Source organism: Danio rerio, chromosome 8 (assembly GCF_049306965.1).
Source record: "Danio rerio strain Tuebingen ecotype United States chromosome 8, GRCz12tu, whole genome shotgun sequence".
Taxonomy (NCBI): Eukaryota; Metazoa; Chordata; class Actinopteri; order Cypriniformes; family Danionidae; genus Danio; species Danio rerio.
In genome coordinates, this window is record NC_133183.1 from 32,616,391 (window position 1) to 32,630,118 (window position 13,728).

The 13,728-nt window shown below is 33.4% G+C and overlaps 1 protein-coding gene across 3 annotated transcripts in view; it reads left to right on the forward strand.

Moving 5' to 3' along the window:
• Window positions 1-13,728, forward strand: part of si:dkey-91m11.5 — a 95,368-nt gene that overhangs the window by 34,073 nt on the left and 47,567 nt on the right. For 2 of the 3 annotated variants that reach the window (XM_005167174.6, XM_073909592.1), the window contains exons 3-5: window positions 11,378-11,562; window positions 12,188-12,292; window positions 12,434-12,619. In XM_005167174.6, the coding sequence (XP_005167231.1) occupies window positions 11,378-11,562; window positions 12,188-12,292; window positions 12,434-12,619 (476 nt within the window). The remainder of the gene's footprint in view (window positions 1-11,377; window positions 11,563-12,187; window positions 12,293-12,433; window positions 12,620-13,728) is intronic. The other variant, NM_001123253.1, reaches the window with a different exon arrangement.

Genomic DNA, 13,728 nt, shown 5'->3' on the forward strand with positions numbered 1-13,728 from the left:
TTGTTTATTTATTTATTATATATTATTAATTATATACTGTATTTGTTTATGCATTTATTACACATTATTAATTATAGACTGTATTTATTTATTTATTTATTTATTTATTTATAACATATTATTAATTATATACTGTATTTATTTATTACATATTATTAATTATACACTGTGTTTATTTGTTCATGTTTTTATTACCTATTATTAATCATATATTGTTTTTATTTATTACATATTATTAATTATATATTGTATTTATTTATTTATTACATATTAGTAGTTATATACTATTTTTATTTATTTATTTATTTAAGATTATTAATTATATACTGTATTTATTTGTTTGTTTATTTATTTATTATATATTATTAATTATATACTGTATTTGTTTATGCATTTATTACACATTATTAATTATAGACTGTATTTATTTATTTATTTATTTATTTATAACATATTATTAATTATATACTGTATTTATTTATTACATATTATTAATTATACACTGTGTTTATTTGTTCATGTTTTTATTACCTATTATTAATCATATATTGTTTTTATTTATTACATATTATTAATTATATATTGTATTTATTTATTTATTACATATTAGTAGTTATATACTATTTTTATTTATTTATTTATTAAAGATTATTAATTATATACTGTATTTATTTGTTTGTTTATTTATTTATTATATATTATTAATTATATACTGTATTTATTTGTGTATTTATTACACATTATTAATTATATACTGTTTTTATTTATTACATATTATTAATTATACACTGTATATTTGTTTATATATATATATATATATATATATATATATATATATATATATATATATATATATATATATATATATAGATTATATATATTGATATATTGTATTTATTCATTTATTTATCACAGATTATTATTATATATTGTATTGATATATTTGTTTATTTATTTATTATATATGAATAATTATATACTGTATTTATAAATTTATTTATTACATATCATTAATTATATACTGTATTCATTTGTTTATTACATATTATTAATTAAAATGCATTTATTTAGTTATTTATTACATAATATTAATTATATGCTGTATTTTTTTAAGTTATATTTTGTATTTATTTATAACATATTGTTAAATATACTGTATTTATTTGTTTATTTATTTATATCATAATAAATTTTTTTATAAATTTACATATAACATATTACATATAACATTACCAATTAAATATATTTACTACCAGGTCTAATATTGATATCCTGTGCATGTGGAGTAGTTTAACACACAGAAATGTGTGTGCAAAGGCAATTAGTGATTCTTTACAAAATGACATCATCAGTTACAGTTACAGGCCTAGTGTACATCTTTTGATGTTTTCAAAAATTTGTGTGCAGCGATTGTGGGATTGTTGGACAATGTTGCCATCTGCTTGCAAACCATTTTAAACCGTATGTCCACAGTTGCGGCAAAAACTATAAAATATGTAGAAAAACTAATATTTTGAGAAATTACTTTTGATGCAAAGTAACAAAGTAAAGTAATTATACTTTTTTCTATTTACTCCAGTCTTTAGTGTTGTATGATGATTCTTACATGCTTATTTGATTTAAACATTCCTTATTTTTACCACTATATGAAAGGGGTGCATCGCTTAATACAGTGTGAAAACTGTGGCTGTTTTTTCTCCTTCAAGAAAAAGTCTCAGTGACTTAATGAAAAAGCTTTTGAACGCTTGTTTCTTTCATGCAGGAAATGACATCAGGATATTTGTATGGATGTCTCGGTATGAAACATATCCCATTTTTACCATCCATGCGGCCTTGGTGTTAGCCACAGGAATTGTTTTGCTCATAAGCTCAATGCTAGTTGCTAATCTCAAAGTAACACGCGCTGCCCTTTGGCACGGCTCTTCCTTCAAAATCCAGACCTCTCCATCACGCTCTGTAATCCTCTACCTCTTTATTTGTTCAGCCTCTGTCTATTATTCTGTCGTTTTAACCAGGCTTCATGCCAGGCAACTCAGCAGGGCTGTCTCTGGGTTTTCGGAGTCCTCTTTTTCCTGTTTCTCTCTTACTGAAGGGATTTGAGTGGCTTACATTTTTGTCCAATACTAACGTCCTCATACACACATCCTCTATAAGCCTTATATAAATAAATTGAAAATGGGATCCTTGGTGTTTTGCTGTGGAACTCTCTTTCCAATTTTCCATCAATACTTTTATTGTCTTTTAGGGAATTTGTGTAAATCACAGTGTTTCTGGATGTACTGTAAGTGGTTGTTTTGCACTGTTGATTTGGATGGCCGTGAGTGGACAGCTCTGTCTCATTGGTGTCATGAAGTAAAAACTAGATGTGAAAATTCAAGGCTTCTTCATATTTCTTTACAACCCAGGTTTCAACGCTAAGGATTTTTTTGAGTGGTTCAGACCAAACCAGACTATCTGACCAGTGGATCAGATTTTTTCTTGCCTCCCAAAATTTTCACTGGCCCCACCAAAAATAAATAAATAAATAAATAAATAAGCAAAAGTTAATAGCTATTTCTAAACATATTTTAAATATGTGTCAAAAATAACATCTGTAAATTTTTAATTTAAATATTTAAAAAATGTTAAACGTGTTATGAAATTCAAAGAGCAGTATGGAAAATTTGCTGGTATTTTATTGTAGTTCTAAATTATTTAACAAAAGGTGGCAGCTTTGCTAAACTGATGGCAAACCTCGCTTCATTTTATTCGTAGTGTTGTACCCACATAAATGTCTGCTTCCAAGACCTTAGCCTCATAAGTCCCCTAGCTGTATTGGTTGTTATAAAGTTATGGACAAAAACAACGTCCTCACAACATCCAATAAGATAAGAGGAACCAAAAAAAGCAATATGGTGTTTACGACATCACAGAGAAGTTAGTGTCACTCAAACAGGTATGAGTTAACTAGAGGAGTTCACAAGCAATTTGCAATCTCAAAGACTTTAGATAAGAGCATTAAATCACAAACAAAATTAAAACATATTTTCTCAGACTAGTCCTCACAAAGAGAGACTGTCCTCACAGAGACCCACAGAAAGTGTGAGAGTGAAAGCGCGCGCGTGAGAGAAAGAGAGAGAGAGATCGCCATGGCAGTTTGTGCTGGCTTTTTAAACTCTGCGCCGACCAGCATTTAGTGGTGCAAACCCAGCGCCAGCAACACCATCAGCGCGAAATGCGGATCCTCCAATGCTGTTCGTACCTGTAACACACCCACATACAAACAAACGCACACATGTAACTCCTGTTCTGCAGTTGAATGTAACAGTAGCATTTAAAGGCTTAAAAGTGTTTCTTGATTCTAAGACTGTATTATTTATTTACACTTTTATAAAAAGGCAGCACTGTCCTGATTGGGCCAGTAACGGTCCCGTCAACTGCCCCGGGTATTTCTCACCCGGGCCATCGGGCAGTCCTTATAGTTGAAGTTGAAGTGAAAACTATAATGTTTAGAAATGTATTAACCGTTATAAACGGGGGCTAATAATTCAGGGAAGCTAATAATTCTGACTTCAACTGTATATGGTGAATAACAGTGAATTCACTTTTCCAGAGTTTTTTTAACATAATTTTTTTTTTCTTTTTTTCTCTTGATTTAAAGGGCCATGAAACCCCCTCGTTTCAGCAGGGTGTTTTCACACCTCTACTTTGGAAAAAGTCAGAAAAGTGGGCGTGTCCAGCTCTGTTTAGGGGGGAGTGTCGGAGGAACTAAAGTGGGATGGTGTGGGAGTGTCTATTTGGGCACGCGCGAGTTTCAGTCAAAATACACACACATGAGAAAGTGATGGTGTTTAACCTACATGGACATCTGTAGTCGAATTATTTGCCAAATTATTAAATGTTGGACTTTAACTGCAGTTTGGCTCTTTCATTCAGGGAATTCATTCATGCCCCTCGCGACAAACGCGATATTTGATTCGAGGATCTGCTCTAAGCGTGTATTTTTCATGCAATGTTTGATACCGCACGGCGAATGAGAGAAAAAAAAACTCTGCATTTCCCGGAAACTTAGATGCACACGGCAAGTAGCGTCAGAAAGCCGCGTGTGTTATTCCGGTCACAAAATGCGGTGCTATGTTTGCACTCAGTGCAATAGTTAACTTAATTCGATACAAACAAACTGAATAAACAAAGAGCACTGGTGGCTCACTTACCAAATCTGTAGAGACAGGACAATCACCAGCAACTAGAGCCGCGTCTTTATGAAGAGAAGACTAACGTTACAAGCGAATCCGGATTTCAGTGTTTGCAGATGAGAACAGCTCTCAGGTAAACAATGTTCCTCCTTAGACACGTAAGTTATTGTTGTCGAGCGTCGCGTACACTGTTAATCCACACGTGACTCCAGCTGAGCTCTCACAGAGAGAAAAATGAAAACGAAACTTAATGGCAGCAAACTATAAAAGCTACACTTCACGCTTGTTTTGCCAACACAACGTGGCGTCTCTGTGGCGTAAACACGGTGACACTAATGAATATTAATGAAGTTGCACAATAGAGCGCGCTGATTGGTTTGAACCAAGCCTTACTCATGCATTAATGCAACACACTGTAAGACGTAATAAGACTCACTCTGGCACAGACGCCCAGTCTGCACGCTGGAATACAACGGTATTATGTCATGACCGTGACGCAGCTTCAAAAATTCGTTTCAAACAGGAAGTACGAATTTGCTTGAAATAACGCAAAAACAACCAATTTACACTTTTTAGTGAAATATAGGTGTCCTAATAGTGTTTTTAGCAGTGTGGGACACATATACGACTGTCAACAGCTCAAAAAATGTGTTTTGGTGTTTCGTGACCCTTTAAGCGTATTCAAGATTTTTGTTACACCTAATGTTGATAAATAAGATTTATTGCATTACTTTAATTTTATGTGTGTTACCATAATGGTGTTTAGTAGTTATGTGAATGACACTGAGCGCCTTCTATTTGTTTGCTCCTTTGCTTGTGAGAAAAGTTGTTTGTGATGAGCTTTGGGTCATCATATGACTTTCTCATTCACATGAGTATATGGTTGTTGTTTTTTATGTGTGTGTGCTCGTGCTTATGGTTGTTTTGTTTTTTGTTTTCTTAAGAAAGTATATGTTGTGCAGACATTAGTACTTCAATACATTGGTGAATGACAAAAATAATGCAATACAGTAATTTACCAAAAAATGTAGACATTTATTTATTCATTTATGTTCCCTCCATGTTTTAATGGACCCTTTTCACAAGACGGATTAAACAGTCATCATAATCTTACATGATGATTTAATGAACAGAAATTAAAGTGTCATTCACAAATTAAAAACTTTTAACATTAGTAAGTTCATTTAAAGTGGAAACTAAGCTATTCTTTTCAAATACAAATTTGTCTCTCGACCTTGACCCCAGTTTAAATATACGTTTAGTGTTCAGCATGTTTTGCTTGCATTAATTGTATTGGAGTTTTAAGTGGATTTAAGTGTTTTATTTGGTTTTTATTTTAACTTATTTTCTGGATAAAACAATATTGCTTTAATATTTTGTAATATTCATGCTATTAATATCACCATTTAACCTGTTAGCCAGCACTCAATTATAGGGATTAACGCCTACCTAATTTTAAAAAGTAACAGTTCTTGACCCCAGCGAGCTACAAAAACAAATAAGATATCTTTGGAAAGATGACACTTTGCGCTTTGCTATGGTCCAAAAGAGTTTTACCACTTTTTACCTTTTTTTATTATTATTTTTATTATTTTTTCCATATACAAACACATGAAATCATTTATGTAATCTAGAAGAGATTTGCCTATGGCTTTATAATTCAAATTTAATGCAGATAGCATGCAAAACAAGATTTCTGCAAAAAGTTTGCTGAGACTATATCTGTGTTCTTCTCTCCCTCACTGTCAGGCATTTTCTCAAAAATGGCCTTCCCAAACTAAAACAGTAACAGCTGCTGAATCATTTGGTTTACGTTCTCTGTTTAGATATCTTTGGAAAAAATACACTTTGGTCTTTACTGTTTATCATCTAGAGTTTATAATACTCAAAGCGAAAAAAAGTTATTGATGCTTAATAACATTTTAAATCCACAAATTTAATTTGCTCTGTTATTACATTTGTTCTGACTATTGAAAATGAATTAACATTACAAGTTTAAATGCACAGAGCAAGAGCTGTGGGGGATCAATCTATCAAGACCCCACGTGTGTGTGTGTGTGTGTGTGTGTGTGTGTGTGTGTGTGTGTGTGTGTGTGTGTGTGTGTGTGTGTGTGTGTGTGTGTGTGTGTCTTGTGTATGTCCACAGAGCTGTATATAGCATCAGACTTTGTCTGCGTTGAGCTGATCAGCACAGCAGATAAGACAGACACATAGTCGATACGCTTGCGTCTGGACGTCTCACCAGTGCTGAGCTGTTCACAGACTGCAGGAAATGAATGACGGGCTTTAAACGACTTACTCTACAAATACAGACAGAGAGAAAGAGATAACTCACAATTGTCAGGACAGTCTACGAGGATTCATCATGTCTCAAATCACTGCAGTCTCTGAATCACAACTGATGTACAGTACAGAGTGACGGTGTAATTTTTCCTGGATAATTTTGATACTCTGGAAAAAATAAGAGAGCCTATGAGTTCTCTGGATTTGTCATTAAAGGTACATTATTTGAGTACAATGTTAATTTGTGTTTTATTCTATGAACTACTGATAATGTGTCTTTAGAATTTCAGATTAGAATATAATCAATTACAGTATTTATTTGGCAAAATGATAAATGGTGACACTTTTGAAAATTTCTGTAGGTTAATGTATTTACTAAAGTAAACAAGCAAGGAGCATTATATTTAATACAGTATTTATTCAACTTTGTTAACATTCTTTGTTAGTTCTTATTAACTCACAGTGCATTAACTAATGTTAACCATCATTTGATGTAAACTATTTCTTGATGAATATTTTTTGTATGCTGTATTATTCAGTATTGTTCATTTTTTGTTCATGTTAAATTAACTAACATCTACTAATCTAACCTTATACCAGAGCACTTGGAATCAAAGTTGTAGGTCCTATTCTCTCTCCTTGCATACTGCAACAAATCCTAGGTTTTTTTCTTCTTCTTGTGATCCCAACACAAATCAATCAAGTTAACTTTATTGTTTTTCCAAAGTGATAAATAAAGTAATAAATACACATACATATTAAGTATAGTACAAAAATAACGCAACAGTTTGTATCAATAAATTCAAGTTACGACAACATGTAATAAAATTAATTTCAGACAACACACTTATTAAAATGACCAAAAGCAAAATTACCTTTTACTCAATAATCAAAGGCATTTTTACATAGCATAAACTCCATTGTTTAAGTCAAGTACTGAAATTTTTTTATTTTTTTTTATTAAAATTTCAAACAAATTCAGTGTTAAGTACTTATTTACATGCAAGTTTTTAAGTTTAGAACCTTAAATTAAATAGCTGAAATTGTTTAATCTTTTGTTTGTTTTAAAATTGACTGTTTACTGTACATTTAGTTGCTTGTAAGAAATACATTTAACATTTTTGTTTTCTAGTAATTTTTTATTTGTTTTACACCACAGATTTTCATTGTTTTACAAACCAAAAGCATGTACTGTCCCTAAAACCCTATGAAAAATAAAAAACATCAATGTGTGGACTTGAAAATACAAAACAACTTTATTAAGGTGGAAAAATTGAGTTATCAACCCAATTTCTTTGGGTCGCTACAAGTTACATATTGTTTTAAACAAATTGACAGATATTTACCTTTTATTTAGCCACATTAGTTGATGTAATTTTCCTGTTTTGGAAAAACATAATAATAAAACCTAATAAAATTATACTGGCTACTTAAAAATTTTCATCTTATCAGTAGTTTAGTATTTTTTAAGTTACAACAATGCATTAATCTATGTAGTGATAACAGACCTCTTGAGTTATTTTTTTTTAGAGTAAATTCTGATAACATGGGATGTTTTATATTGACCTATTGTTCTGAACTATAGTACTCTTATTATATTTTGATGTCACATTAGAGTATAAAATATATAAAACAAAAAGTTACAATTTGCTTTGATAAACATACCTGTTAATGGCGAATCCCGAGAACTGAGCCTATAATATGCTAGATTCATATTAGTGTCAAAGCTAGTTTATTTGCATGTTTTTTGTCTCACTTGAAATTTTCACTTGATTAAATTACTTGAACTTGCTCGGAGAATGCAATTGAGGTGAATTTGACATGTTTGTAACAAACGTAATCCACATCATTCGTGTCACCATGTGAAAATTTGCCTCTTTTCGCTCATTTGCGCATTGACTTTGTATGTAATCTCCTAGCGTGAATACTTAAATTTGCATTTGGTGTGAACCCAGCATATGTGCTCCTTGCATTGAACTAAAAAGCAGACTTTTAAATTTTTCATAAACCATTTGCATAAGTACAGTTGTTTTATACATTTTATACATATGTTTTATGTGAAAAGTGCATTTGCCTGCCTTCATCTCAGCAGCTGCTGCTCATTTTTAAATCTGAACATGCTCTATATTAAAATGGCATCACTAATGCGGCTATTCATCCATGTAGTCCTTAATCCTCATCAATGGTAATTAAAACAAGAACAATGGTGTTGAATTATTCATTGCTGTTGGAGTGATTAAGAGGTATTAGTTTCTGCTAAATGGGGTCTTGTCGGGGTGCTCCTAAATGGACTGCTTTGACTTCGGTTTCAGATTTCCGCCAGCATTTCTAAATTTCATATCATCCTTTCACTGCCAGTAAAAGAGGGTCCCCGTCAGGACAGAGGCACTATTGGAGTCCTCTGGTCTTTCATTGTTCATTAGTTCATTGTGTCAGGCTGGAGGAATAATAAAGACGTGACTCGACTTCCCCCATTAAACTGTTTCTTTTGGTTAGGATGAGTGCGATTCCCTGGAGGTGTGGGATATATATGAACTCTGTCACAATAGCAAGCAGGTCAAATGAGGAAAATGTTGGCTCAAGTTGCAAAAAAAATTTGTGCTTTCAAACAAAGGCAATTAAATAGATTTTTTGGTCCCACTTTATATTAAGTGGCCTTAACTAATATGTACTTACACAGGAATTGATTGTTTGTTACAATGTACTTATTGTGTAAATACATGTATTTACTGTGTACTTATGCTTGATTAAATACATGTATGCAATTACATGTGTAGTTAACTTTTGTAATTACATTTGTTAATACACTGTTGACCATCCCTTACACCTTAACCTACCCTTAAACCTACCCATACCACCAAACCTGTCCATAACCCAACCTCTATCCCCACTCAAAAGCACCACAAGTGTTCTTAAATACATTATAAACACAGTAAGTACATTGTATTTATTTTTTATGTAAGTACATAGTAGTTAAGAACACTTAATATAAAGTGGGACCGATTTATTTATTTATTTATTTTTTCCCATAAAATAAAGCATTATGATTGACTTTTAGCCCTCATTTGATGCTGTAGATCTATGTATTTATCACATACGCAACAATGACTTGATACTGGTTATTCTAATTCACATCACCTCTACTTTACAGTACTAAATCACCAGATTGCTAGTTAAAGTTAGTTTAACAGTTTTTTACATACATGTAACATACACTCACCAGCCACTTTATTAGGTACACCTGTCCAACCACTCGTTACGCAAATTTCTAACCAGCCAATCACATGGCAGCAACTCGATGCATTTAGGGATGTAGACATGATTAAGACGATCTTTAAAGAGAATAGTCAGAAAAGGAGAAAATATCCAGTGAGCGGCAGTTCTGTGGGCACAAATGCCTTGTTGATGCCAGAGGTCAGAGGAGAATGGCTGGTTTGAGCTGATAGAATGGCAAGAGTATCTCAAATAACCACTTGTTACAACTGAAGTATGCAGAAGAGCATCTCTAAATGCACAACACATTAAACCTTGAAGCAGATGGGCTACAGCAGCAGAAGACCACACCGGGTACCACTCCTGTCAGCAGAGAACAGGAAACTGAGGTTATAATTTACACAGGCTCACCAAAATTGGACAATAGAACATTGGAAAAACGTTGCCTGGCCTGATGAGTCTTGATTTCTGCTGCGATATTCAGATGGTAGGGTCAGAATTTGTTCTAGTGACATAATATAAATAATAAAGCGTAAACGATAACATCCAATCCATCTTCATTGTCAGAGGAGAAAAATTACAATACAATCTCTGCATTTTACTACACACATTTTGCATAATTTAGCTGTGGCGTCATGCATTAATGATGAACAGGAGGCTTAATTGAGGCTGTGATTTAGAGAGATGGCAGATAACGTTTCCAAGATTAAATTGGAAATGGGTGATGAATTCCTAAAGGCTTCGGTTGTCTTCGCTTAGCAGACTTTCACTGTTGCTTTCAATTACACATCAAAATCTTTATTGCAAAAAAGCAGAAAGCTCAGGCAGTGATGAGTCTTTCTGGCTAAGGTTTCAGTCCTCTGTTTAAATTACATTTAGAGATAAAAGATAAACGAGACTGCTGAACTGACGGATGCATTGACTATTTCAGGCATTTAAGATGGAAAGCTTGACCTGTTTTGGGATGTTTGCCACTTTCAGGGAATAAAAATAAAAGTAGCATTAATATTATATTGAAATTGATTTAATTGTAAATCAAATGAGCTGTTGATGTTATTTAAAAGCTAATAAAATCCTATCCGCTTATTAAGTTGTGACATGCAATACTGTTTCTAGATACAAAACTAGACTCATTTGAATTCTCGATAGTTATTTATGAACACTTTATATTCATATCACACATTAAAAGCAAATCTTTTCTAAAATCGTGGTCATTAACTTCAGTTTCTGAACTTGCTGCTTTCCAGACACCATTATTTTAACCAAAATATAAATTACATCTCTGACTATCTGAGATTTAGCATAGATATAAACATTGCAATCATGGTTTTTCAATAGTATTTTCTCACAAAGTGAGCAGTATGTAAATACTATTTGTTGTTAATTTTGGCTCATTTTGAACCCTGAAAAATGGACCAAAAATAAAAAAAAAGTGTAATTATTTATAAATCGTCCACTGTTGTTGAACACAAAAGAAGATATTTTGAAGAATGTTGGAAATCACCAGCTATTGACATCCACAATAGGAACCAAAATACTATGAAACTCACTCTGAAAATCTTCGTTTGTGTTCAACAGAAGAAATAAACTTCTGAGAATGAGTAAACAGAATTTTTCTTTTTGGGTGTACTATTGCTTTAACGAGCCGATATTACACTTCTTAGTCAAGTATGACACCCTGACCTCTCTGTATTCTTCATTTGCAGACATCCCGTTTAGTGGGACTCCACCTCCAGCTTATGTTTACGATGGCGATCGCGGGGATGACCAGCGTTTGCAGTCTGACATTGTGTCCTACTCTGACGACCCTCTGTTCTCTCCTCGCCTTCACCCGAAGGGCCGAAGCATTAGAGAGACTCCTTCATCGGGGTCCCCAGAGTCTACTAAATCAGTAAGATACTAGCTTTGATCGGTTGTTTGACACCAAAAGTTATTTTAAACATACACATTATTTGGTGGATGGCAAAACCGACAAAACAAAATGAACACAGGCATTAATTATGTTTTGTCTTTATATGTACAGTATATGTTTAATTGTTTTGTTCTATTGAATCTCAAAGTGCTTTAAGCTATTAAGTTGCATTTTATGAATCACCAAGATTCATCAGCTATCAATCTTCATCTAATTAAGCATCTAATTGAATCTAATGTTCTACTGAAGATAATGATGGAAATGAAATGAGGGTGAGTGAAAGAGCTCATTTTCATTTATGGGTTTTTTCTACTTCAGCTTTTAAGAGCCCTTTAATATTTATGCTTCCATGTAAACTTGTGTACGATCTGAACTTTTGACCCCTGTATCTCTTATCTTTATTCTTTGGGTTGTCTCATATCAGCATATAGGATTATGTTGTCCATAGCTGACATCTGTAAAGCTGTACATGAGCGGATTTGAGGTTTTACAAGGATTTACCCTGCTGAGGAAATTCCTATAGTCTGGTACGGCATGTGTGTTTTTGGCTGAACCCTAAATGCGTTTGTGCTTTTCTTCAATCTCTCACTCTGGACATTCCCAGTCGGAACTAGATGCGGAAAAAGGCCTGGAGATGAGGAAATGGGTGTTATCTGGGATCCTGGCCAGTGAAGAGGCCTATCTCAGCCACTTGGAGGCGCTCTTAGTGGTGAGTAATGCAGTTTTCCTGCGTCTGTTTTACTGCCAGGTTTCTCACTAATAAGGGTCAGAGGTCAATGTTCTAATACTGCTGAGGTTTGCAGATCACTCTCCAGATGGACCCTCTTTGACCCCTTGTTTTTCTTCACAGCCCATGAAGCCCCTGAAAGCTGCTGCCACCACCTCTCAGCCCATGCTAACCCTCCAGCAGATAGAAACCATTTTCTTCAATGTGCCTGAGCTCCATGAGATACACAAAGACTTTTATGATGGTCTGTTACCCAGAGTGCAACAGTGGAGCAACCGCCAATGTGTGGGCGACCTCTTTCAGAAACTGGTAAGCTGTGATTTTCTATTTGGTCTGTTATAGGGCTGCAACTAACGATTCTTTTAATAACTGATTAATCTGTCGATTTGTTTTTTTATGATTAATTGATGAATCGGATAAAAAAGTGCAAACATGTCCTTAAACATCCCTGAGCTGTTATAATAATAATAATAATTAAATAAAAGCTAACTTAGAAGTTTTGTCCTGTTTTCAATCCAAATATCTCAAAAATATTAAATCAAGATACAAACAAGACAGATGAAACAGCAGAAGAATTTGTCTTGTTTTCTGAAAAAAAAACCCACCTCAGAATTAAGTGATTGTTTGCTTTAAACAAGCAAAAATAGTTGCCAATGGAGTAAGAAAAATAATCTTAATGAGATATAATCTTAAAGAGAGGTGTTAAGCATCAAGAGAAACGCTTTGTGATGCTACAGGTAGAACAAGACTCAACACTGTGTGTGTGCAGGTGTGGTGTATTTATAGTCCATGTAATCAGTTTATCATGATCCTCTGGCTGTGTGTATGTAATCAATGTAAAACAGGAACAGGTGTGTGTGAGGTGCATGACAGGATTTATAGTTTGTGTAATGGCAGAATTGTAGTCCAAGTAAAAGTTAAGATTCTTCAGCGATCTGCCGTAGTTTTAGGGTAATAAAGCAACCCAACACTGGGAAATGCCCATACACACTCTTTCATACACTATGGCTAATTTAGCTAATTTAATTCACCCGTACTTTGGACTGTGGGGGAAACCGAAGCACCCAGAGTAAACCCATGCGAACACGGGGAGAACATGCAAACTCCACACCGAAATGTTAATTGACACAGCCTGGGCTCGAACTAGCGACCTTCTTGCTGTGAGGCAACCGTGCTATCCCCTGCACCACTGTGATACCCCGGGGCTAATAATACTTTTTTTTTGACTAAAACTTTCATTTTAGCCAACACTTGTCTAAATAAATACAAATAAAATCCTTAATTTAAATTAAAATGCAATTTTCTGAATTACTGTCTTACAAAGTATGGTATGAAAATTCTATAAAAAATTATTGTTATTACAATAAATTATTAGTGTTGTTGAAAGATATTCTGATATCAGAGTTGTTGACAACAGT